Raw genomic sequence first — 25,881 nt, forward strand, 5'->3', positions numbered from 1 at the left:
TAGGAAAAGTATGCTAAATCTGTGATTTAAAAGGAAATAATCTAAGTGAAGTTTATTTTCCTGCTGCTATACATAGCTCAAGATTTTGCATGGCGGATTGGGGAAGAGTAAAATTTTCTGTGGTGGAAAACTTGTATGGTTGCACAGATTCTTTGTTTCCAAAGTGTGTTCTCAGTAAAGAAGGCTAGCCTCATACAGTCTGCACAAAAATTTCAATGTGGGTATGGCTTCCCTGATAGCTCGGCGTTAAAGAACCTGCCTGCCAATGCAGACGACACAGGTTCAGTCCCTGGGTCGGGAAGACCCCCCTGGAGAAAGTGAAAGTGAAAGTCACTCAGTTGTGTCTGACTCTGCGACTCCATGGACTGTAGTCCATGGAATTCCAGGCCAGAATACTGGAGTGAGTAGCCTTTCACTTCCAGGGATCGAACCCAGGTCTTCTGCATTGCAAGCGGATTCTTTACCAGCTGAGCCACAAGGGAAGACCAAGAATACTGAAGTGGGTAGCCTATCCCTTCTCCAGCGGATCTTCCCAAACCAGAAATTGAACCAGTGTCTCCTGCATTTCAGGCAGATTCTCTACCAACTGAACTATCAGGGAAGTCCTAGGAAATGACTCCAGTATTCTTGCCTGAGAAATCCCATGGACAAAGGAGCCTAGCAGGCTACAGTTCATAGGGTCACAAAAGAGTTGGACGCAACTTAGTGACTAAACAACATGGTTTCTCTACTGTCATAGAAAATCAGGCTACAAAATACTATATGTATTTTGTTTGGATTGTGATTGAAAGAAGCCAATTGTAAATGACATGTTTTAAGACAATCTGGAAATTTTTAATATAGACTGGTTTTAGATTAATTTGAAGAATTACTGTCTGCCATTAAAAAAAAATGTAATAAAGGTATTGTGGTCCTGTATTTATAAAATGACCTGCCTGTGAAAAATGCTAACTGATGTTTATACAAGTAGAATATTATGATGTCTCTGACTTGGCTTAAAATTTCCCAGTGAAAAAATAGTTGGGTTGATAAGTGAAACAAAATTAGCAAAAAAATATTGATAATTATTGAAGCTAGATGATGGGGATGTAGGGATTTATCTTACTGTCCTTTGTAATTCTGTGTTGAGATTTTTCATAGTGAGAAAATTTTAAAAGAGAAAATCATGTTGTAAAATGCCTATAAATGGAAGAGAGTTTTTAAAAAGATTCATGGATGCTCAAAGAAATAATGGTAAATACACTAAGTGCATGCTAATAATGTTCTTTGCTAGGAGGTCAAAGGATGGCAGGCTCAGGGAAGATTAAAAATAAAAATTCTGTAATGGAGCAGTTCTGAATATCATTCCACCATAGCAGCTGTGGGAGGACTATCTGGCTGGCAGGAGTTTTCATTTTATTCTATATTTGCTGCTTCACTCATCCCCCTCACCCCATGCACACCCCAAAACTGTGCAAAGGATTGGTGTCTTACACAGTGTCAAGGAAGCAGAAAGGTCCTCTTGGTTATTAGTCACATGCCAGGGTGGCCCTTGTCCTGTGTACAGAGTCCCTTCAGTCCGTGGCTGTGCAGAAGCAGAGCATCTGTGGCTAGACTCTGAAGCCCTGCAGCCATCTCCTGGGGCAGGGACAGAGATAAGAGTAAGGCTAGCTGATCTCAAGACTTGCCAGAATTCATCTCTGCAGAAATTTCCTTTCCTCTTTTCTCTTTCTTCCCCTCGCTTGCCAGAACATCTTGAAGAAGCAGTGAGTGGGTTTAGACTTTTGCAAATGACAGGAAGAGTGATTGAGTTCAGGTTGCTCTGCATTTTGCCCTGACAAAAATAACTACAGAAAGGAATTGCAAATGCTGGCTGCTAGTTACCTGCTCTAAATGTGTATGTTGGGAGGATGGGGAAAATGCAGGGAGAAGTCCGTGAATTGATGTTTTTGTATATTCTGCCACACTGAGTTTGTTGGTCTTGGAAGTATTCATTCTTTTGGAGGGAAATATACAAGGGCAGATTAATAAGGACATTTCTTTTGATGAATAAGAGGGAAGTATTCTTGCTCTGAAGAGGAAAACTAAGTAGTCCCTTGGAAAAGATAAAATATTACCTAGGTCAAGAATAAAGTTAGGAAAGCAAAAAGAATTACAAGCCACGTTTCCTCCTCACATGTAATGGATGCCTTGATATATAAGTAATTTAGAGATGATAAGAAACTGCGAAGTTACTTTCAATGAAACATGAGAAAAAGTGGAAAGGACTATGTGGCATCACTGATGTACAGGGACTTTCAGATCCAGAGGGGCCTGGGGCCTGACAGTTGTGTCCTGTTACCATTCCATATTGAGTAAAATGGACGAGAGCCACTTTCGGAAGACGTCACAAATATCCCAAGGCATTTGCAGTCACAAGAAACAGTGACTTCACAACACCTACTTGGGTTTGCCCATCCATCATTTTCTTTTCTTTCCAAACTCTCTTGTTCATGTTCTCCTTCCTTTAAACATCCCTCTAAAGTCAGTACAAATTTAAATTGTATGTTTGCATCCTGGATTTATGTCTGTCCAAGTCTGTGTTCACCTTCATGCCTTCTGCTACAGAAACAAAATAGAGGAAATGACAATTAATGTGAAGATATTTAACTCCAAAATTGGCAAGTAAGTCTGAACAGCAAGATTATGTGTGTATTCAACACTTATAAAAAAAAAGATCAAAGATGGAAAAATTAACAAGAGGGAAATGATCCTTTTTCATGAAGCCAGCTCTCTTTTGCTCAGCCTCCCAGTATCATATGCTTTCATCCATGATGCAAAAGGTTGTACATGTAATGTGCATACACAAAATGTACATTGTATATTTTCCATAATGTGCAGTTTATTATAAAAGTAGGAACTCTCTGAGATTTAACATGGATGTCTAGGGTAATAGACTGAACTCAACACATATCTGCTAGACAAAATCATCTGTGTCCACCCCACCCTCCACTTTCCTTTGCTCTGAATTATCCACAGTATACTTTTCAGGACTTGCTAAATACCACTTTGAATTCACTATTATTACGTTGTACTCTTTTCAGAAAATTGTTCTGTTTGTTGTTGTTTGGGCCAATGTTTATATTTTACTTAGGGTGTTATGTTTATTATGTAAAGAAGGAAGACAAATTACATAATGCAGGTGGGAACCACCTTTTTCATATATAAAAGTCACCAATAATATTATCACCCAGAGATAACCAATGTGCTTACTATTAGGGGATATAACCTTGTAGACTATCATATATATATTCTTTTTAAATGAAAGATGTACCTTTGCATACTGTGTGGTACTTTGCCTTTACAGTTAATTATATTTAAAAACTTCATCTGTGTTTTTCTTCAACCTCATTTTTAATAATTGCACAAGAATTTTAATGTGTGAATGTGCAGTAGTATACACAACCAATTCCTGATGATTTATATAATATTTAATTGTATCTTATGGCTTTTTGTAAACTGTGAAAAGGTAAATCCCTAGTTTTTTTTTTTATTAAAAATGATGCAGAAATACTAACACATGGAAATCTGTTTATATAGCTGCTTAGAGAAATATTTTCTTGCTTGAGACAACTATAATCGATCTTATGACAGTAGTTTTAAACAAGTTGTATAATAATGATTTTCTGAAATCTTACTAAAACTAAATCTACAGGAAGGTAAATATTTCATTCATTTTAGGAGAGCACAAGCTTCATTTCATTCCTGCCCTGATTGGCCCCTTCCTGGAAGTAACCTTAATACCCCAGCCAGATCTCCGCAATGTCATGATTCCTATTTTCCACGATATGATGGACTGGGAGCAGAGGCGGAGTGGCAATTTTAAACAGGTAGGTGGATGTGCTCTCAGAGCAGGCAGAAGAATCTCAGTTCTCTCAGAGGTGAGTGCGGTGGCTCAGAGATGCTCCGAGTTGAGGAATGAGCTGTGAACCAGATTTCAACCTAGGCCACGTACTTCCAAGCTGAATACATAGCCTCGGACACCCTTCTGGGACTGTGTCTCCCTGAATCTCTGAGAAGCCCTGGAAAAAACATTTCATTCCCCTTCAGCTAAAAAAAAATCCTGTGATTTTCTAGGTCTGTGTTTAAGAACTAGCAGAAACTTTATTTGCTCCCAGCTGGACACAACACAGAGGAATCAGAAGGTTAATGATTCCTAAAATCGCTGACCTCTCAGTGGTCTGCACATTGTATTTGGTGAATGGCTTAGCTTTGAACATTTGATGCACAGTATGTTTTATTGCTCTTTGCTTGAAGTGCTAAGAATTAATTTAAAGGGAAAAGCAGTCAAAATTGTTGCAAAGGAAATTCCAAGAAGATGAGCATGAGCCTGCCATTTCTCTTTAACACAGGATCTCCTTGACACAGGCTCCAGTTTTAGAAAGACATTTGGTCTTATTCCAAAACCAGATCTCATAGCAGAAATCAACTGCCTTTGCCAGGGCAAGTCACTTCTATTGGAGACAGCAGGCCAACTGTTCACACAGTCATGGCACTCACCTGTGTGCACTCTGCTGCATGAAGGAAGCTTCTTGCTTCTCCCTATGAGCCCTTCTCAAGTCTTAGAAATGATTGTCAACTGTACGAACAAACTGGATGCATACATAGACCAAGCATGGCATTTCATGTGTATCAAGACCGTCATTTATTTTCAGGAGAGTCAATACGTGAATGAAAGCCTATTTAAAAATTATATTGGGGAAAACCCCCTTCTCTTCCCTTATCTCTTTACCCATATATTGAAATTTGATACAAAGGAAATAATTGTGCTCAGTCCTTTGACAAAGTCAGATATCCCTCCATACCCCTAGTTGTTAACCCTCTGGCCTTGCAGAAATTCTTCCTTTTCTGTCCCCTCTGCTGTCTCCGAGAGATGATGATATATTTATTTCTGCCTTCCTGATACTGAAGTCCTAAAGGATTTATGTTCTTGAAAATATAAATGTTTTGACTACAGTTTTCAGGAAATATGTCCTTTCTGTCTCATGCTGCCGATTGCTGACTTAGAATATATCTATGGATCTACCATCTGTACATGGTTAGGACAAATTCTCAACTTCAGCAAAGATTTAGTGCAACCTCAAACTGTTTTGAGAAAGAAAATAGATACAAAACACATCAAAGATTTAACTGAATGTTTGTGGATATAGTAGTTTGCTGATGTTCTTATATGTATATATGTGTATATGTGAGTGTATGTGTGTGTGTGTGTGTGTGTGTGTATCATGATTTGAAAAAAAAACAAAAAAAAAAACAAAAAAAGACTTGCCAGTTTTTACAGCTCCTAAAAAAAGAATTCAAACATTTAAGCTGGGCTGCAGGCATTTGTGTTTGAATCAACAAATAGAAGTCTTTCGCGGCAGCACGCACTACCCTACCGGGAGTTTGAAGTCATGTTCCTGCATCTAAATTGGCCCCCTAGAATTCCAAAGGGGTGTCTTTGGTTAACCACAGCTGATAAATTCACAAAATTTACTGTGGCTTTTTCCCTTGCAGAAATAAATATGTTTCCATGTGCCTAGAAAATCCTTCCTGTGAGAAGGAAAGAAAGGGAGTAACATTTGGGTCTGTTTCAGGTGGAAGCCAAGCTCATTGACAAACTGGACAGCCTGATGTCCGAAGGCAAAGGTGATGAAACCTACCGTGAGCTCTTCAACAGTATGTGAGTAACATGTGTGTCTCCAGTTGATTCTTTTTGGGGGATTTGAGTGTCAGTGCTAAGCAGCTGAGAGCTGCAAAGACAGCTTGGGTCTCCCCAGAGTGCTTTGTCTTTGTGGAGTGTGAAATAAAGGATCATTGCTTAACTCTGGTGAATGGATCTTATTATGCTGATGATTAGACATATCCCCTTGTATTAATCTCTGATTAGGACAGGTTACAAGTGTTACATAACAAATTCACTCTTTTCATGACTAATTATTTTAAAGTTGGGGCTGCAAGATAATGATTTTCAATTGGGTAGATAGTGGGAGAGGAAAACAAAATAGTGGTGTAATTGTTGTGTTTGTGTGCCATGCTTTCCAAGATGTTCTTGGCTGATTTCCTGTTAGAAGATTAACCTAGTTTGCATCTGTTCTTCAGCGCTTGATTTAATTCACCAATACCTATTGCTCATTCAGCATTATTAATTGCTTCCTAAATGTTTCTTACTAGAATATCAGAGAAGCAAATAATTTCTAGTAGATTCTGTGACTAGGATTTGTAAGGAGGATAAAGAAGTAATGGAGTGTTGTAAGGAGACTTGAGGTTGTCCTTACTAAGGTAAGACTGTGATCACTGTCCCAGGATGAAGTGCCTGTACTGAGTAGTCATTCACTGTGTAAAATGGCCACAGACAATACATAAGAAGGTTCCAGTGCTTTAGGATTTTAATTCTAGCACTTGTTTTCTCTACAGCTTTCTAAGGCTCTTAGTCATTGTCTAACCTTTTATACTTATGAAGTGTTTCTTTTTGAAGGAAGAACCAGCTCATTGTGCTTGGGAAATGTTTGCAGGTCTTTCAGAAGTGCAGAAACATTTTAGCAATATATTTTTCTATTACAAAATACGCTTTTCCTTGTATTTATAACCAAGTAAATCTAAAACTAAATACTACTGCTTTAACACTGATAGCCAGATAGAAAACTCTGTAATTCATTTATGATCATAAATTTAGAGCGGTAGATATATTAATATATAAGGTTGAAAAGTATTATTAATGGTTGATAGATTTCAACTTGCCTGATTTAAAATCATTCTTGACGCTTTTAAGAAAATTATATTGAAGGGAAAAGCCAAAAAGGGGTATACAGATCTCTTGTGGTGGTGGTACTTGATAAAATACATTCTTTGTACTGAATCCTGAACAATGGCATTTTCTCCTGATACTGTAATTAAACTGGAACTTTTAATAATTATTCATCAAGCCCTCGTTCATCCTAGTGTACAAAGCATCTGTCTTTCGTGACAGCTGGAGTTTAGCAAGAATTCTGATTAAAACCTCATCCAGTATAATAAATTACTTTTGAAAACCACTCTCAATTCCGTTACTAGTCTTTGGTTTGAACAAAGAACTAAAATGAGAAAGCACTCGGTGAAATGGATCTCTTGAGATTTGTGATTAATTATTTATAATAAATTCACAAGATTAATAAGCACTCACGTAGCTCTGTAGTGCCTCTTATCTACTTTAATAAAGGCCTGATAGCATGCAATTTGAACTGCTTGTGTGTAAATATGGCTTTGAAATAGAAGATGTACCTTGACATTAAAATCAAACCAATAATTAAAATATTAAGCCTCTATAATTAGGACTATTTTAAAGTCCCTGATTTATTCACTGGAGATTTTTATTCTTTTCTTGATTTTTTAGCATATCACTAGAAATCTTACTATAAATGTTTCTCTTTCATACTTTTATGATCAGCATATTGAGAATAAATATACTCTAAAGTGATAATTAAATGTCATTACTACCTGGGCTCAAAAAAGAAAGGGAAAATCCAACTATATTTCAGGAAACAATAAAATGCTTTTTTGGCAATAGAAATCACAAAGAATTAGGGTAATCACACTGTGTCATTGCACACATTATGAATTGGGAACACATGCTATTGTGGTACAGATTTTCATTTTTTCTCTGTAATTCATGTCTAAAACTTCTTAAAGTTTGTTCAGAAGCTGAAAGTAGCTCACTGCTTCCTGAAAGTGTGGTATATGCTTGCCAAAATAGCCTCCTTAGAATGAAACTGTAAATTTATATAGTACAGTCCTTTCTAAGAACTCATCTTTCCCTGACCCTCAAGTTACCCTCATTTTCCCATACTACATCTTTTTGAAGTGAATGAAGGTCAGGATTTGTTGGTTTTGATAATGCTGAAATTGTGGATCATCGCTGCCTGTGAGATACGCAGAATAAGGCATCAGAATGAAGTTCTGCTTCCCTGCATCCACTTCATTGACTCACTCAGCTTCATTTATTGAGCATCTTCCTGTGCTTGGTCTTCTGAGGCTGAGGGTGCGCCAGGGAGCACACAGAGAGAGTGCTGACAGCCTCGGAGTTATAAAGGGGGCTTCTGGAAGACATGACCTCCACCTCAGTCCTCTACTGTGCTTTATTGTATGTTGCTCTGAATAATTCAGTAAGGCTCCAGATCATTTCACAGAGCTTCATTTCACACACACACACATATATATTTGAAGTGAAGAAGTGAAGTGAAAGTTGCTCAGTCATGTCCAACTCTTCGCAACCCTGTAGACTGTAGCCCGCCAGGCTTCTCTGTCCTTGGCATTCTCCACGCAAGAATACTGGAGTGGGTTGCCATTCTCTTCTCCAGGGGATCTTCCTGACCCAGGGATCAAACACAGGTCTCCTACATTGCAGGCAGATGCTTTACCATCTGAGCTACCTATGTATATAAAGCGTTGGCCTCCACACAATCCTGTTAAGAGAGAAAGGTAGACTGAGGGTCAAATTCTGCACCCTTCATTCCATCAGAGGGGAAAAGCCTAATGAGCAAGTATATAGTCCTGCAGGATGTTATTTCTGTTGCGTGTCATGGTCATGGAGTCCAATTGTGTATCATTAGCAATAAAAAGTCACCTTGGAGCCAGGAAGCGAGTAGTGGGGAGATAAATTAGAAGTTTGGGATTAACATAGATGAACTTCTATAGATAAACAGCAAGGACCTATTGTATAACACAGAGAGCTATATTCAATATCTTGTAATAATCTATAATAGAAAAGAAGAAAGGGAGATATATATGTATATATATGTATCTGAATCATTTTTCTGTACCCTTGAAACTAACCAACGTTTTAAGTTAACCGTACTTCAGTTTTTTAAAATGGTTTAAAAAAGTTATAAAGAAATGATGTGTCGTTTATGCTCTTGTGACATGTATGTAAAGTTAGTACATTAGTTTATATAGCAACCATTCATCATCTTATTGCCTAAAAAAGTAAATAGGAAACTTTCACTGTTACTAGATGAGTTCCCTGTGTACTCAGCATGGGCACATTGGCATGATTGTAGACCAAATTAAAAACCAGTGTCACCCAAGTTATCTAGAGAGACTTTTCTTGTCTGGTAGCCTCTCCTTGTCCAGGTGTATCAAGTAAGCTGGGAGGGCCAGCTTCCCCACAGAAGGAATAATCCTGGGCAAGAAAGCAGATGAATTGGGTTCTAGGCTTGGTCCTGATAATTTGAGTCTCAAGTTGGCCAAGGCAGCAAGCTCTGCAGAGCTGTGCCGCTCTTCACAAGAGGATTCTGCAGCTCTAATTTCCGACTGCATCCAGAGGCTGAGCCAGTTAGTGAAGCTCATGCCCATAAAAGAAGTCTCCCATTTATTTTTAGAATTATTACTTGAGTTCTGTGTGTTTCAGCCTCTAAAGTATATGAGGTGTGGGCTGTCACTTGGGAAGATTTCTCCATCATCCTGCCTTGCTTTGGCAGGCAGAGTTTCATTTGCGTACTTGGTTCAATACCAATTTGGCATTTAAGCTTGAAACAGGTGCTTTTCAGAGGTTGTTTTTTTTTTTTTTTTTTAAGAAAACGCATTTAGAACAAACTAGGGGACTTTTCCCTGGGGGATTAGTCAGGGCAGGCTCCATCCCTTCATGTTACCTCTCACTTCCTCCCCCTCCTTAGTTTAGGAAGCAGTTTAGAATAAGCCCGAAAGACAAATGATCAGGGATGCCTAGGCGCCAAGACAGAAGACTGGGCACTGGAATGGCAATGGCAAAAAGAAGGTGGGGGGAGCAGGAAGGACAATTGAGAGAGAATATAGCCAAAGACCAAAAAAAAAAAAGAGAAAACTTTGACAAAATAGCTTCTTTTCCTACTAAGCACAATACAGGCTAGGCTGAGATGGTACTTGTGAAAAAAAAAGAGTCTTCTCTCTCTGTTATTCGTGAAACTAGGATAAGAGGGAAACAAGATTTTAGAAATAATCATCATTAAATTTAGGAGGACAGAGTATCCTCATGTTGTTATGCCTCTGTTCTTTCTTTTTTTCTTTTGGGGAAAGTTCAATCTTAAAGGGCTTTTGCCAAGTATATGGTTAATTTGCCTAGAGGTGGGAGTGAAAGTAAAAAGAGATCCTAATGATTATGCTTGTTATTGTTTTGTGTTTACATAGCAGTGCCTCTGCTCCAAGGTGCTTAAGATTAGGGGGAAAATGTAGGAGGAGAGATGTGGTTCGGTACTTGTCATCAATCTGCTGTAACAACCACATAGAAAATCCTCGGTGATTAATGACAAAATGAATGAAACTGTTGAGTGAGTGCGCAGATAGTACAATATGTATTGAGTGGGCAAATGTTAAGTGAAAGGAAAAAACGCGAAACGTCATACCGTCTGTACAAGGATTTTCCTGTAGCAGTTGCATTGCAGTAAAATTGCTTGGATGAAGATGCATTCCACTGAGAGGTAGGAAAACATTTTTGTGTGACTAAAGCAAGATCTTACTGAAAAGTAAACTTTGAGGCACTCCTGTGTTTGCTTTTCTCAGTGTTGTTTATTGTGGGGAGGCACAAGCCTCTAATATTAGTGGAAGAGAGAAGCTAGGAAACAATGTCTTTGAGCTGTGAGGTGCTTGCATATTTTGAAAGTATGATTTATATGCATGTGTTTGTATCTGATGACTTGGATAATCTGAAAATCAATTTGCTTTGTCAATGCTTCCTGGATTAGAATTCCACTCTTTGGTCCCTATCCTAGGTAAGACATTGTTTGCATTGTGCTACTTGTGAGATGTTGCGGTGGTTGCTAAGGCATTTAAGGTACTGATGAAAGTAAAACGGTTGTCATGGTGACTGATAAAAATAAATGTTGAAAATGCCCTGGGTTCTCTCTTTTCCAGTCTACTAAAGAAAATTGAGCGGGAAACATGGAGAGAAAGTGGCGTTTCCTTAATCGCCACTGTAACTCGGCTGATGGAGAGGTTGTTAGATTACAGGTAAGCCCCTGTTTCTCAGATACACTGCGCTCCAGTTAGGAAGTCGAAGAGTCAGAATACCGTTGCACTTGAGTTAATCACTCAAAGAACTGATAATCAGACCATGGAACCTTGTGCAGTAAAATAGTGGACTTTTAACTAGCTAGCTCAGTTTCTTCTTTGTTTTTCCTTTTTTAATGTTTTGTTCTGGGTTCTTCAGCAGTTCTTTTAAAGTTTTAGTAAACTGAGAGATTCCTGTTATTACAGAAACCTTTTGTTGCTGTTTTTGAAACTCATGCATTAGAACCAATAGACCCATTCATCTTAGCCTGACGGTGGTGTAACAGAATTGTATAACCATGCTGCTTTCTTATAGAAGGAGAGAGGGAATGAAATTCATACCGTTACCTTTCAGAGACATGATTTTTTTATTGTGAAGTGATCTAAACTGTTGAAGCAGGTCATCCCACTTAAATGCATGGTAATTTAAGAAAAAAAGCCTCATTGTTACTGCTGATGGTCAGGCTTACCAGCTCCTTTTCAGCCCAGTAAAAGGTGTGTCGTAACATCTCCTCACTCCTCCTCTTCCTTAGCCCCTCTCTATTGAGAGAAGGCACAGCCCACCTGGAAGTGGAATCTACAGCCATGCTGGTGCTCAGCCAGGGTCTGACCAGACCCCCCACCCCAAGCCTCTTGGGGCTCTGGCCTCTTTGATCCAAAGCAATATGCAATTAGCCTCTAGTCTCTGGCAGTTTCTCCCCCCCCTACCCTCCCAAAAGAACAAACTGTGTTTGCTCTTAGAAAGGAAGTTCTGAGTTCTGACTCTTTCTTCTTGTTTTTAGGGACTGCATGAAAATGGGCGAGGTAGATGGCAAAAAGATTGGCTGCACCGTGAGCCTCCTGGTTAGTCAATGATTTCCCTTTTCCTCCTTGCATTCTAGTGTTTGCTTTTTGTCAGAAATACTATGTTTTGTTTGTTTTTCCACCACAGTGTGTCTTTATCTGAGTGTTTCTTAGAAGAGTTTAGAAGTGTTCTTTGCTTTAGTTTGAATTAAATGCTAGAGAATTCTCAGCTCCCGAATGTTGCAGAAAGTACCCACTGTAAGATCCCACGGTGATGCCAGCTTCTCCCTGTTGTATCATTTTTCTGCCCTGGAGTCCTTTGTTGCTCTCCTAGGAGACAAGGATGATGTCCCTGGAAAAAGGTCTTTTCAATTCTGTGTAAACAGTTCCTTTCTACTCTGCTTATATTTATTCTAGATTTTAATAAATATTAATGTTCCTTTCTGAACAAATGACAGTTTCCTGTTTAACACACATATTTTCACTCTATAGCTTCTTTGCAAATTAAAGCCATCTGTGGTTAAGATTTAGACTATAACTGGGATAACCATATAGTTTCTCATCCAAACAAATTTTGGAAAACAAAAATCAATATCATAAGGATAATAGGATATAGCAGAACCGTTCTAGGAACACAAAATTTACCCTGGAATTTCTCATAACTAATTATCAAATAGAATGGTATTCTCACTACAGAGCAAAAGAAGGACTATACGTTTACATTCCTTTTTCAAATTTTGGTGTAGGATAAATTGATGCTTTTAATAATTTGCATTGGTCACATTTAAAACACAAGAATACTCTGTGACTGCTTCTGGTTCTAAATTTGTGTATATCATGGTTCCTTTTTCTTGTTTTGCAGAGTAGATACACCTCTTCATCTATCCTAAGTATTTGCACAATCCTAATTCTTACTCTGATCCACGAGTCTCTTACATCCATGCCTTTTTGTTCTCTATTTGCCTGTACCTTAAAATTTTGTTTCTTCCCCAACCTGATTCTGTCTTGTCTTAAGTCGTTAAGTTGCTTGCTCAGCCTTGTCCAACTCTTTGCAACCCCATGAACTGTAGCCCACCAGGCTCCTCCGTTCATGGGATTTTCCAGGCAAGAATACTGGAGTGGGTTGCCATTTCCTTCTCCAGCAGATTTTCCCGACCCAGGGATCAAACCCAGGTCTCCTGCATTGCTGGCAGATGCTTTAACCTCTGAGCCACCAGGGAAGCCCATGTCTTGTCTTAGCTCATTGATTTCAGATTTGTTTTGTTTTGTTTATTCCCCCTCACAGTCCCTCTTCAGAGCTCAGAATTTTTACTTTCGTAGGACTATCTTTTTCTTTAATTTCTTTTCTCACTATACTGTTCATCTCTGAGTATATGACTTTATCCTTTTTTTTAACCACACCCACCACTTCCTTCTCATTTTTGCATTTAATTGTTACATCCCACCTCCGATACCAGTTGCTAAAAATAGTGAGACCCGAGCATCCTTTGTCAGGCCATCTCTTGTTATGCAGTTCTCCATAATTTTTATCCTCAGACCCAATAGTAACCTGCAGGCCATTAGGCCAAGCTCATGGGGTCAGCCCATTACCTCTCCCCTTAGCACTTAATGTCTAACCTTGAGCACAGCCATTCCCACTTCTAAATTTCCTTTCTGTGCTTTCCCCACTGTTTGCCAGCCTTTGGCCATGGTCAAGGTCCTCAGCCTGATCTCCTTCCATGTCTCTGCTTGTATGTCAACATTTGAGGAAAAAAGCCAAATGCTCCATCGTCTTCAGGTTTTCTCAGTCTGTCTCCTTAATCCTGGCTCTCCCCCAGCTCCAAGCCTGAAATCTCATAAATAACCTCAAAGGAAAGTCTTTACCTTTTCCTGAAGGACTCATCTTCCACTGTCTCCATCTGCTTTCACAGCGCCCTCTGTGACCTTGAGAGGTACACTCTTAAATGTAGACTCTGGGTCCATTTCCTCAACTGGTATAAACAGAAGATATCATTTCCTCTGATGGAAGACTGAATACTCTGACCTAAACATGTTTACTCTAGTTTCCCAGTAGGAATAAGCCAGAGACAATAAAATCAGTGGCCCCCATCAGTGTTCACATGCTGACCAAGAATAGTCCTTATAGGAAATGCTAACACTTTGAACACTGTTTTAATTTCAACTAGCACAGGAATACTTATTATTAAAGGGCCAAATATATAACTCTGAAGCTAATCTTTTTAGTTTATACTCCATATGGAAAGTTTTTTGATGTTTTCTAGCTGCAATATGCTTCTCTTTAATCATTCACTTCCTCCTGGAGGTATTTCTTAACTCTTTGGAAAGATCAATTCCAGATTGTCTTCAGAGGAACTCTGACTTTCTCTACAAGCTCTGAGTTAAATGGTAGTATTAGACTGGTAAAAATGTGTAATCTTTGACATGACTAAAACTAGGAAATTAATTATTGTTTTGTTCTTTCTGTCACTAGTTTTGCCAGACATACATGAAAGAGACTCATCTGCTGACTGAGATATCTTTTCTTTCTTTTTTTTTTTTAAAGACCTATGATTCATTTACAGAATGATCACTTATTTTGTTCCCAAAGAAATTTGCTTCTTACCAGAAAGCTATTGGAAAAAAAAAAAAAACCCATTGTTTAATAGTGTAAAGGTCTGCTATTGAGTGGTTAGATTTATGTTTATGGTATAAAAATTCTTGCTAATTAAAATTATTTTGATTATAATAAGAGAGATGTGAAGAGCATTGTTTACTAGCTTTTTAAAGAATGCTAAGATCTACAGGACACTGTAGCCTGCCACCTCCTCTGTCCATGGGATTCTCCAGGCAAGAATACTGGAGTAAGGTGCTGTGCCCTCTTCTTGGAGATCTTTCCAACCCAAGAATTGAACCCAGGTCTGTTATGTCTCTTGCACTGGCAGGTGGGTTCTTTACCATTAGTGCCACCTGGGAAGCCACCCAAGGAATATAGGACACAAGAGGAAAGGGGAAGGGTAATGGTATAAATTGGAGGAAATATTTTTTTATGATGTGTTCAACTACATGTCAGCTTCTTGAAGTTAGATGAGTCCTCATATTGAAGAATGGATACCTATTAGGTAGTGGCCACAAAGTATATTGACAGGAGGCCCTCAGGCTTCATGCCCAAGTACAGTTAAGCAGCCACACTGGCTAGTTTGGTCCATAACCAAAGCCCTCTCTAGCTAATCAACTTTAGAAATGTTTAAAATTCCTGGTCTTTCCCCCTAGAAAAACCTGTTACTCCTTCAAGTCAACAGATTTGTCTCCCCATCACTATTCATTTTTCATTCTACACTCCAAGTAGCATCTGTCAAAATAATAGCAATAGTAATGATAGTAGTTCAGATGGCTGTAAACAGAGATTTCATAATATCCGCAGTGATCTGCTCGCTGAAAGAGCCTTATACAGAGCCTCACAGCATCACGCTTTTGCTGGATTCCAACTTCTTACGCTTTTGCTCCTATGTTTACTAAGTTCAGTGAGGACTAACATACTTTCTAATATGATAAAGAAATAGATGTGGAGGCCTATAAAATAAACATTTAAAATGACAACATAATATGTTCAGTTAAGTCAAAGTTGAGTTTTTGATGATGAATGTTAAAACATTTTAGAGAAGTTTAAATAAGATCCAGGTGCTTTGTTTTCATAAACCAAATATTTTCAGTAAGCATGCCCTTGTAACAATAATTTGAAATAAAATCTCTTACAAATCCCTTTATGTTGTAGTCATAAACTGGAAACCTTTAATTCACTCTAAAACAATTTTAAGATGAAAGAAATTATCCTTTGACTATCAGTGATCAAATGTAATAAATAGGTTAATATCTTACATATTTTTAATATTTTGGTTGAATTTTTAGACTAGTTCATTGGCAGTTAAACTTAACCAAAAAACAATAGAAAGTAACAAAAGAAATGTGAATCAGTGGTAATAACATCCCCCCAGGAGTTACCAGCCTATCCAGTGGTTGATAGGTAATTTTTAATACAGACAGTGTTGAATTAAAGATATATCACTGTCTTTTGCACTTGACTGGCAGTCCAAAGGTTAAGACTGCCCTAACAATGCAGGGAGTGCCGGTTGTATCCTTAGTCAGGGGACTAAGATTCCACATGCCATGCGGCACAGCCAAAATAAAATAAAAGGAAAGAAATGCGTGTATATATAACTGTGTCCCTTACATAATTTTGTAAGACATTAGAAATTTTGTAAGACATATAGAAAAGTTTGCCTGTTTTCTTGGTTCAAGACATGAAACTTCAAGCAGAGTAAAGGGTAGATACCTGCCAGCCTAATTGTTGAGAAATTATCCATTGTTGCACTCTTTTTGTTTTTCTCTTAGAACTTCTATAAGACTGAACTGAACAAGGAAGAGATGTATATACGCTACATCCACAAACTCTATGATCTGCACCTCAAAGCACAGAATTTCACAGGTAATTGTGTCTTTTGACTTGGGTTGGGGGAAGTGGGCCGGTCACCATTATATTAAGCATAATTCCTCTGTTTTTTAAATTAGACCTGAGGACTCAACCATTTCTTTTAAAATTGGAATTTAGAACTGGAATATATATGTTGTTTTTCTTTACTATATCTCTTTGCATAGTTTTTTAGGGGGTGGTTGGGGATTGGTTTTTGAGTGGTTTATAAAATATGCACCTAGCTTTTCACAGTCTGTTTAGAGTTAGTATTTCACCACTTCAGGTTAAATATAGGAACATTACAACCTCCCCACTGTATATTGTAATAGTCATAAGCATATATGTATATACATTGAAAAATTCCATCAGATAATGTCATAATTTTTAAGTCATACCTATTTTAAAGAATTTAAGAGGATAAAAATTATCTATTATATTTACTCAGATATTTACCATTCCTGTTGCTCTTTTTTCACTACTGAAATTCTCAGTTTTCCTCTGTTAACGTTTTCATTCAACCTCCAGAACTTGTTGTGGTGTTTCTTTTAGAACAGATCTAGTAGTGAAGAACTCTTAGTTGTCCGTCATCTTTATTTTACCTTCATCCCCGAAGGAAATGTTTGCTGGATACAGGTGGACAGTGCCTTTGTATCAGTACTCTAAAACTTTTATTTTCTCCTGACCTCCATTGTTTCTGATGAGAGCTGTAGTCATTTAAATTGTTCCCTGTCTGTGATGTGTAATTTCCTCTGGTTGCCTTTAAGACTTTGTCTTTGGTTTTCAGCACTTCAATTATGGTATATATATCAGCATGGTTTTTTAAAAAAATCTATTCTGGTTGGGTTTGCTGAGCCTCTTGGACCTCTAAACATTTCTTTCACCACATTTGGGAAACTTTCAGGCATTATTTCTTCAAATATATTTTTTTTACTGATTCTCTGTTTTGGGACTCCAGTTTTATGGATGTTAGACCATTTGGTATTGTTCTGTAATTTCCTGGGGTGCTGTTTTGGGGATTTTTGTTTCAATTTTTTATTCTTTCTGTTTTTCAGATTGGATCATTTCCATTTATCCATTTTCAAAGCCATTGGTTCTTCTTTATCATTTCCATTCAACTACTGAGCCCTTCCAGTGAAGTTTTATTTTTTTTTTAATTTTTATTATCTGTCTAAACTTTATTTATCTATTCTTAATAGCTTCAGTGGTTTTGCAAAAATTTGTATTTTCTCCTCATTTCACGAGTGTTCACTTTTACTTTAAGTAGCACGGTTATAATAGCTGTTTCATAGTATTTGCCTATAATTTCAACAACTGAATCATCTTAGAGTTGGCATCTGTTAATTGCTTTTTCCCTTTGAGATTTATTTAGTTTTCCTGGTTCTCTGAATGTCAAGTAATTTTGGATTCTATCCCAGACATTTTGAATATTGTGAGATTCTGGGTTTTGTTAAAATCTTCAAAAATTCAATCCAGCTAAGTTCAGACCTAAAGTCATGTCTCAGGGGAGAGCCTGGGACATGGACAGTTCTCTATACCATAGTTCATTTATCAGAATCTTTGTTATGTTGATTCTGATTCATTCTATACATGTACAGCTTAAGGGTGAGCCCAGGAAGTCATACACATAATTTAAAAATTCCTTTCTCCATCTCCTTGTTCTCTCTGATCTTTCTCACTCTTACCATCTCCCAAGGGCTCCTTTTCCTGATACTCTTGCTTAATCAGAGCCCGAGTACTCAGAGCCAAGACTTGATCCTCCGTACTATGATCTACTATGTATAGTCAGCCTCCCTGGTAGGGGGAAAGCAGTGAAAGAAAGTAGAAAAGTGGACGCCACTACTGCTGCCACTGTGACTGCCCCTCATGCCACAGTGCCGGTTGGCAGCTTTGTTTCTGGGACTCATAGTGGGCCAGAAGAATAGAAAGTACTCCGTCCCACAGAGGGTCCTCCTCCCAGTTCTCGGACTAAAGGAGCTTTTTCTGTCTGTTTTCCATTCAAAGTTACAGAAAACAGAAGGCTAAGCCTGGAGATACAAAAGGCAAAAAAGTAAAAACAGGGAGCTCACCACTCTGTCATCCTTCCTTGAGTATTGATTTTCCTGTTCTGTCTGCCTTCTCATTTACTTTTCAGAATTCTCCAATAGTTGCTTTATATATTCTGTCTTGGGTTTTTAGGTGAATCAGTGAGAAAACTACACTAAAATGTGCCTACTACATCTTAACCAGAATGAGAACCCTTTAATTGGATTTAGAAATTACAAATCTTAGTCTTCTGGCACACTCTTCTCCCAAGAAACTCCTGAATCTTGGTTCCTCCCCCAGCTTTGAAAGAGGAAAGGAACACTTTCTGAAGTGATGCTCATGTTCCCAGGATTTAAGCATGCCTCTAGCTGTGGTTCCACTATCTCATCTAAGAGCATCGCTTAAAAGTTAAAAGTTCCCAGTTCGTGACTCAGACTGGAGACTTTTATGATATCTTTGATACCTCTCATTCATGAGGTGCTATTGGTTCTGCTTCCTAAAAATGAAAGCCATATCCTTTCTTATTGTTTCCAGTTTCTCTGCCTCAATCAGGCCTTCATCGTCTCTCTCTTGGACTGCTTCTTAACTATCCCGAGTTATTCACTAGAGCAGGGATCAGTAAACTTCAACCTGCAGCCCTGTCATTTGATTTTTCAAAGAATGTTTTATTAAAACTCCAGCCACACCCACTTAATTACATATTGTGTATGGTTGCTCTAGCACTCAAATGGCATAGTTGAATAGTTGCAACAAAGACTGTATGTCCTACAAGCCTAAATGATCGACTGTCTGATACTTTGAGAAAACTTTGTCACCCCCTTCTCTAGATGTAACTGTCAATTCGTGTCTTCTACAAAGTAAAGCTCAAAGTCTTTATTCAAGTCCCATCATAACTGAAGCAACACCTGTCCATTCAGCCTAATGTATTCTTGTTTACCTCTAATACTGTTTTCCTTCTTTTTATCCTTCAGAGCCAGCTCCTATATCATCTTTTCCATGAAGTCTTTATCTTCCTTCTCTCTCCTTCACCAACTCCATGAGCTCGCACCCCCAGCTATGGGCTGAATTCATGTTTTCTACTCTTTTCCCATTGCAGTTTTTTCAGATTTCCATTCAAGTATTTATCATATTTAATTCATAGTTATATAACAAATGTGTGTGCTGCTAAGTAGGTAGGTTGAGAGATCTTTAGTTGAAGGGTAAATTCCTTGAGGACAGAGATGATATTTTCTTGTTAGTCTTCTCAGTTCTTAGATTAGTGCCTAGTGCTGTGAGATATAAATAAATGCATTTAAAGAATGCACTCAGATTTAACACCCCAAGAGCAGATTTTTCTCCTTTAATATTGTTAATTCCTTAATCACCAAGGAAGCCCCAGTATCTCTTCACACAGATGTCCTAATAGTTTTGATTAAATAAACTAAGATTTTTTTAGCTGACTCTGTTGTCTAAAAGTTTACGTAGTCATTTTAAAGTAGTTTGTAGCTAACATTAGAAAAATGGTGTATTTTTTTAATCTGTGAAATCAATCTAGTAGACTTGTTTTATTTTGAAGCCCATTTAAAAACAAGAAAAAAAAAAAAACCAGAAGAAATGAGAGAGGGAAGTGAGGACAAGCTCTTGCAGATATGTAACAGATATATTTTGGTTTTCTGAAACTCCAAATCTGTCACCTTATATTTTGAAAATGTGTAAATCTTTTTTCTCTAATTTGTTTACTCAGCTTGGAGTTTTTATGTTCCCCAAAGTCATAAGAAATACGTTCTTTTCCCATATAACATTCTACTCATTTCTCCTCTGTCCTCATTTTTGTGGGTCCTTAGAGAAAGTGGAATTGATGGAAAAACTTCTGTCTTTACAGGATTTGTTTCTTATGGCTTAATCCTTTCCAGCCCTCTGTGACAATGCCCTCCATTACACGATTCGTTTCCACATTTATCCTGTGTTACTTCTTTCTGCATATTGAGATCTTCCCTGTACAGTTCTCAAAATGATGGAATGAGGTGGCCCATATATTTAATTATGGGATAATGGCCTTTTGTTCCAAATTGTAAACACTTTTAAAAACATTGTTCATAATTTTGGATGTGAGCCATCTTTCTCTTTCCAGTATGTAATACAGTCTTCTAAAGATACATAGGAATAAACTTGCAACATATTGTAATAAAACATCTTCGATATGCTGATGTGTTCCAGAAACCTCAGCATTCTGTTGCTGACACCTCAGAGGCATATGTTTCCTTTAATAAAAATTTTCTTCCGTTTTCTTCATACACACCGTTTACCCCTGATATACATCGTTATCTGCCGGAATCAAATTCTGTTTTCACACTTTCTCGCATCACCCTTCGGTCATTTGTCAGCTTGCTCTGCTGGCCTGCCAGCTGTTGTTCATTCACTGAGTCGTGTCTGACTCTTTGTGACCCCATGGACTGAAGCACGCCAGGCTTCCCTGTTTTTCATTATCTCCTGGAGTTTGCTCAAAGCTCATGTCCATTGAGTTGGTGATGGCATCCAACTATCTCATCGTCTGTCACCCCCTTCTCCTCCTGCCATCAATCTTTCCCAGCATCAGGTTCTTTTCCAGTGAGTCAGCTCTTCACATCTGATGGCCAAAGTATTGAAGCTTCAGTTTCAGCATCAGTCCTTCCAGTGAATATTCAGGGTTGATTTCCTTTAGGATTGACTGGTTTGATCTCCTTGCTGTCCAAGGGACTCTCAAGAGTCTTCTCCAGCACCACAGTTCAAGAGCATCGATTCTTTGACACTCAGCCTTCTGTATGGTCCAACTGTCATATCCATACATGACTATTGGAAAAACCATAGCTTTGACTAAATGGACCCTTGTCAGCAAAGTGATGTCTCTGCTTTTTAACACACTGTCTAGGTTTTGGATGTCTTGGATGTCATAGCTTTTCATCCGAGGAGCAAGCATGTTTCAATTTCATGGCTACAGTCTCCATCTGCAGTGATTTTGGAGCCCAAGAACATAAAATCTGCCACTGTTTCCACTTTTTCCCCATCCCTGTACCATGAAATGATGGGCCCTGATGCTTTAATCTTAGTTTTTTGAATGTTGAACTTTAAGCCAGCCTTTTCCCTCTCCTCTTTGACCTTCATCAACAGGCTCTTTAGTTTCTGTTTGCTTTCTGCCATGCAGAGATCCAGGGAATAGCAAGAAGGGATAAGAAAACCTTCCTAAGTGAACAATGCAATGAAATAGAGGAAAACAATAAAATGGGAAAGACTAGAGATCTCCTGAAGAAAATTGGAGATACCAAAGGAACATTTCATGCAAAGATGTATACAGTAAATGACAGAAACAGCAAGGACCTAACAGAAGCAGAAGAGATTAAGGTGGCAAAAATACACAGAAGAACTGTATAAAAAAGCCCACCAGTGGTTACTTCTTTTCCCACCCTTCTCAGGGGCAGCTCACCCACACCTGACCTTCCAGCCATCCCTTGGACCTTCCCAGGGCAAACATTACTTGAATAGCAATTTACAGATTAGAAACACTTCATTGTTCCCCCCTTTTTTCATTTTATTTATGTGGCAAAATGTGCATAACATAAGATTTGCCATCTCACCCATTTTTCAGCAGACACTTCAGTGGCCATCCAGTGCACTCATGTTCCTGGGCCACCATCACCACCATCTGTCTCCAGAACTTTTTCATCCACCCAATCTGAAACCCTGTACACATTAAACAGTAACTTCCCATTTTCCCCTCCCCTCATCTCTGGCACCACCATTCTGCTTTCTCTCTGTGTAAATTTGACCTTCATTGCCTTTTCGGTCCCTCCCTTTGGGCAGCTGAGATGTGGGAAGGGGTTCCCTCTGCCCTCCCCACTATTCCACCTTTACACTGTGGCATGGTTAGTCTCAAGGATATTTTTTGAAAGCTCAGGGAGATACAAGAGAAATCTGAGAGGCGAAGATGATCATTCTGGAGCTGTGTCATTAAGATAAAATAGGAGTTATTCAGCAGCTAAAGGCTTGAAGGAACAGGCTGTGAAGGACCCCAGGTGTTGGTTGGTGTGATAAGGGAGAGGAATCTTAGTTTGTTCAGGTGACAGGAGCAAGAGTGTGGACAGAAAAACAAAGGTGCCCTTGGGGTTTTCTTAGCTGCTTGGCATTATAAGGGTATGTGGGTAATTAAAGATTAGGAAGTGATCTCAGGAGGCCTCAGGGAAAATGAGGACACTGTTCAAATACAGCACAGCTCTGATGATCTTGTTATCATCATCGTCTGTCTTATCCCCTGTGAAGCAGTCTTCCATGGCAACCCACGTCGTGGCGAACTTGGCTGCTTCTACATCCACCGATTAATCGACACCCTCCAGCAGACGTGCGCTCTGTCCATCTCGCCCCAGGAAAGGGCCTGTCCCCTGTCCCTGCAGTGGAAGGCGCCTGTGTCCCTGACAGGCAGCCGCCTCTGGGTCAGGTTGCATCATGTTTCATTCGGCAAAAGTGATGATGGGGTCGAGGGGCTGGAGGCTTTTTAGGAAGACAGTAGCAGGCTCACAGTAGCAGTCTCCTTCTTACCTGTCATAAGTGGGGACATTGGAAAAATGTGAGTGGAGGGACCAGATCATGGGCAGCCTTCTGTGTCACTTTAGGAAGTCCAAATTCATTCTGTTTTTAATAGTTACTGAGAATCATTGACTAGTTTTACTCATGGGAGCAATGTGATCATTTGCATTAAAGAAAACTTGTGTTAGTAACAGCTTGCACACTGAATGCTGGGGAATAAGAGACTGCTGGTGGGTGATGAAAAGTTTTGCTGCAATCATTGAAGTTACTGGGTCGAGCTCATCAAAGGTAATTAAAGAGGAAAATACAGCCAGAACCTGTGCCTTACAGGACTTCTACACTTAAGAGATAAGAAAATAGTGTTGGGGACCCCGCCCTTTCTTATTGCAACTGTATTTAATGCATTGAGATGGCCAGGTCACAGTACTGGAACGTAACATGTTACTTAGGAACCTTATGTGTAGTTATCCTTAAAGCAAATAAATGAAGAAAAAGAATTACCATTTATGGATATTGTATTAAAAGTTACTACTGTGTATTTTCAGACATGTGTGGGGATGGTTGGTAAATGGATACCTAACATAAGGATTTTATCATTTTATTCGGTTTAGTAAGTAAGTTGGCTGTTATAGTGTCAGGTGAAAAAAATTATTATAGCCTTTCATCAGGGACAGTGAGTTCTGGTTCCCATTCTTGATGTATTTGGCCGTATTTATGGTTCAGGAAAAGAAGAGACCTGCAGAATGGCAAGTATCCTATTAAATACATTACCTGTCAGCCATGCTTAAGCCTGTGGGTCACCGCTTCTATACACGTGTATAGAATGTCATCCCTTCACATGTTTCCCCAGGAAATTCCCGCTACACCAAACATGTCATGACTTTAGTAACCATTACTGAAGATTTGTGGGGCCAGCCAGAGGGGGTGTCAGAGTACACAGCCCACACAGTTTGTTCTCTCTCTCTCTCTCTCTCTCTCTCTCTCTCTCTCTCTCTCACACACACACACACACACACACACACACACACACTCATACTCTTCTTATCCAATACTTTTACCCTTTCTGGTCCTTTCTCTGTTGGCTGTTAATAGATTTTAAAAGTTTTTCTTCTCTGAACTCTTCTCTAGCTTTTCCCCTTCTAAATTCTGTCTGTACCCTGATACCCCCCCACACACATACAGTAAGTCCCCTACATACGAACTTTCAAGTTCCGAACTTTCAAAGATGTGAACATGTGTTCCATCAATGTCAACGTGAGTGAAATGGCAACTTGCCCTCCATCTCCTATTGCTGACGATCCTTCAGCTCTGCCATCTCCCACCTCCTCTCCCTTCTCCAGTGAGTAACTCTTCTTGCCTGTTCACTGGACGCCAGCCCCTGTGTGCCAGCTGTTGTACCATACTACTGTACTTTCAAGGTACTGCACTTTAAAGATGTTTTCTTTATTTTTGTGTGTTTTTTTAATGTATTATTTGTGTGAAAAGTATTATAAACCTATTACAGTACAGCACTATAGAGCTGATTGTGTTTGTTGGGTACCTAGGCTAACTTTGTGGACTTATGAATAAATTACACTTAAGAACACACTCACAGAAGAGAACTCATTTGTATATAGGGGACTTGCTGTATTACTTTCACATTTTTCAGCCTTTTATTAGCCAAGAGAATTGAGCTATCATTTTTTGTTTCTTAAGCATGCCCTTTATTGCCAACAAAGATCCATATAGTCAAAGCTATGGTTTTTCCAGTAGTCATGTATGGAAGTAAGAGTTGGACCATGAAGAAGGCTGAGTGTTGAAGAATTGATGCTTTTAAACTGTGGTGTTGGAGAAGACTCTTGAGAGTCCCTTGGGCAGCAAGGAGATCAAACCAGTCAATCCTAAAGGAAATCAATCCTGAATATTCATTGGAAGGACTGATGTTGAACCTTCAGTACTTTGGCCACCTGATGTGAAGAGCTGACTCACTGGAAAATAATCTGATGCTGGGAAAAATTGATGGCAGGAGGAGAAGGGGGCGACAGAGAATGAGATGGTTGGATGGCATCACCGACTCAATGGACATGAGTGTGAGCAAACACCAGGAGGTGGGGAAGGACACGAACCCTGGCATGCTGCAGTCCATGTGGTCACAAAGGGTTGAAAATGACTGAACAACAACAAAACATGGCCTGTGGAAACTACCCATAGTCCCCTGCCAAAGGCTTTACCAGTGAACCTATGTAGCAAACGAAAGCATGTCTCCCCTGCATTTTGAACCAGCTACAGAGCTATCCTTCAACATTTTAATTATGCTGGTATATATGAACAGTAGGGGTAGGAAATAAACAGGAAGGAGAGAAAGAGAAAATAAAGAGAGCCAAAAGATCAAACACAAGTCTCTGGTAATTCCATCTCCCGGGGTGCTTCTCATTCATTCACCTTCCGTTGCATATGTCCTGGACATGTGTTCTTCAGTATCGTGAAATTCAGAAAAAAAGGACTTAATCCAGCTTATCCTGAACCAGCTGCATTGGGGTCTTGTCTCGATCATCACCTTCCCGCTTATCTTTCAGAGGCTGCATATACGCTGTTGTTATATGATGAGCTGCTGGAATGGTCTGACCGGCCCCTCCGGGAGTTCCTGACCTACCCCATGCAAACGGAATGGCAGCGCAAGGAGCACCTGCACCTCGCCATCATCCAGAACTTTGACAGAGGCAAGGTAAGTGGCCCCAGTCCCCTGTGTCCCTTCCCAAGGTGACTGTCACATTTCCTCTATTTCGAGTTCATTGATGGCCACCTCTTCAAGCAGGGGCCCTCAGATTTTCAGTGTGCATTCACAACTCCCAAGAGTTGACTGAAATTAAGATTCCCAGGCCCCACTCCTGCAAATTCTGATTAAGTAGGTCTGGCTTGCGCCAGGAGGTTCTGCAATTTTAATGAGGAATCCAGAAAATTCCAGTGTGTATGAACTTGGACCCCATCTTGAGAGACCCTCATCTAGAGGTTTCAACATCCAGGCATTTTATTATCTGAAAAACCACTATCACACCTCCCCTACCTCCCCAAATTGGCACATAGTAATCTGTCCCAGTTCATTTTTTTTAAGGTGAAAT

At 39.1% G+C, this 25,881-nt stretch overlaps 1 protein-coding gene across 4 annotated transcripts in view; it reads left to right on the plus strand.

The window, feature by feature from the left end:
- The window catches only part of DOCK4 (dedicator of cytokinesis 4), a 471,927-nt gene that overhangs the window by 399,550 nt on the left and 46,496 nt on the right, over positions 1-25,881 (plus strand). For 3 of the 4 annotated variants that reach the window (XM_060414757.1, XM_012176786.3, XM_027968612.2), the window contains 7 exons: positions 3,700-3,848; positions 5,595-5,680; positions 10,692-10,718; positions 10,861-10,956; positions 11,778-11,838; positions 16,147-16,240; positions 25,339-25,487. In XM_060414757.1, coding sequence (XP_060270740.1) covers positions 3,700-3,848; positions 5,595-5,680; positions 10,692-10,718; positions 10,861-10,956; positions 11,778-11,838; positions 16,147-16,240; positions 25,339-25,487 — 662 coding nt within the window. The remainder of the gene's footprint in view (positions 1-3,699; positions 3,849-5,594; positions 5,681-10,691; positions 10,719-10,860; positions 10,957-11,777; positions 11,839-16,146; positions 16,241-25,338; positions 25,488-25,881) is intronic. The other variant, XM_004007883.5, reaches the window with a different exon arrangement.

The sequence above is a fragment of the Ovis aries genome, chromosome 4 (genome assembly GCF_016772045.2).
Source record: "Ovis aries strain OAR_USU_Benz2616 breed Rambouillet chromosome 4, ARS-UI_Ramb_v3.0, whole genome shotgun sequence".
Lineage (NCBI taxonomy): Eukaryota > Metazoa > Chordata > Mammalia > Artiodactyla > Bovidae > Ovis > Ovis aries.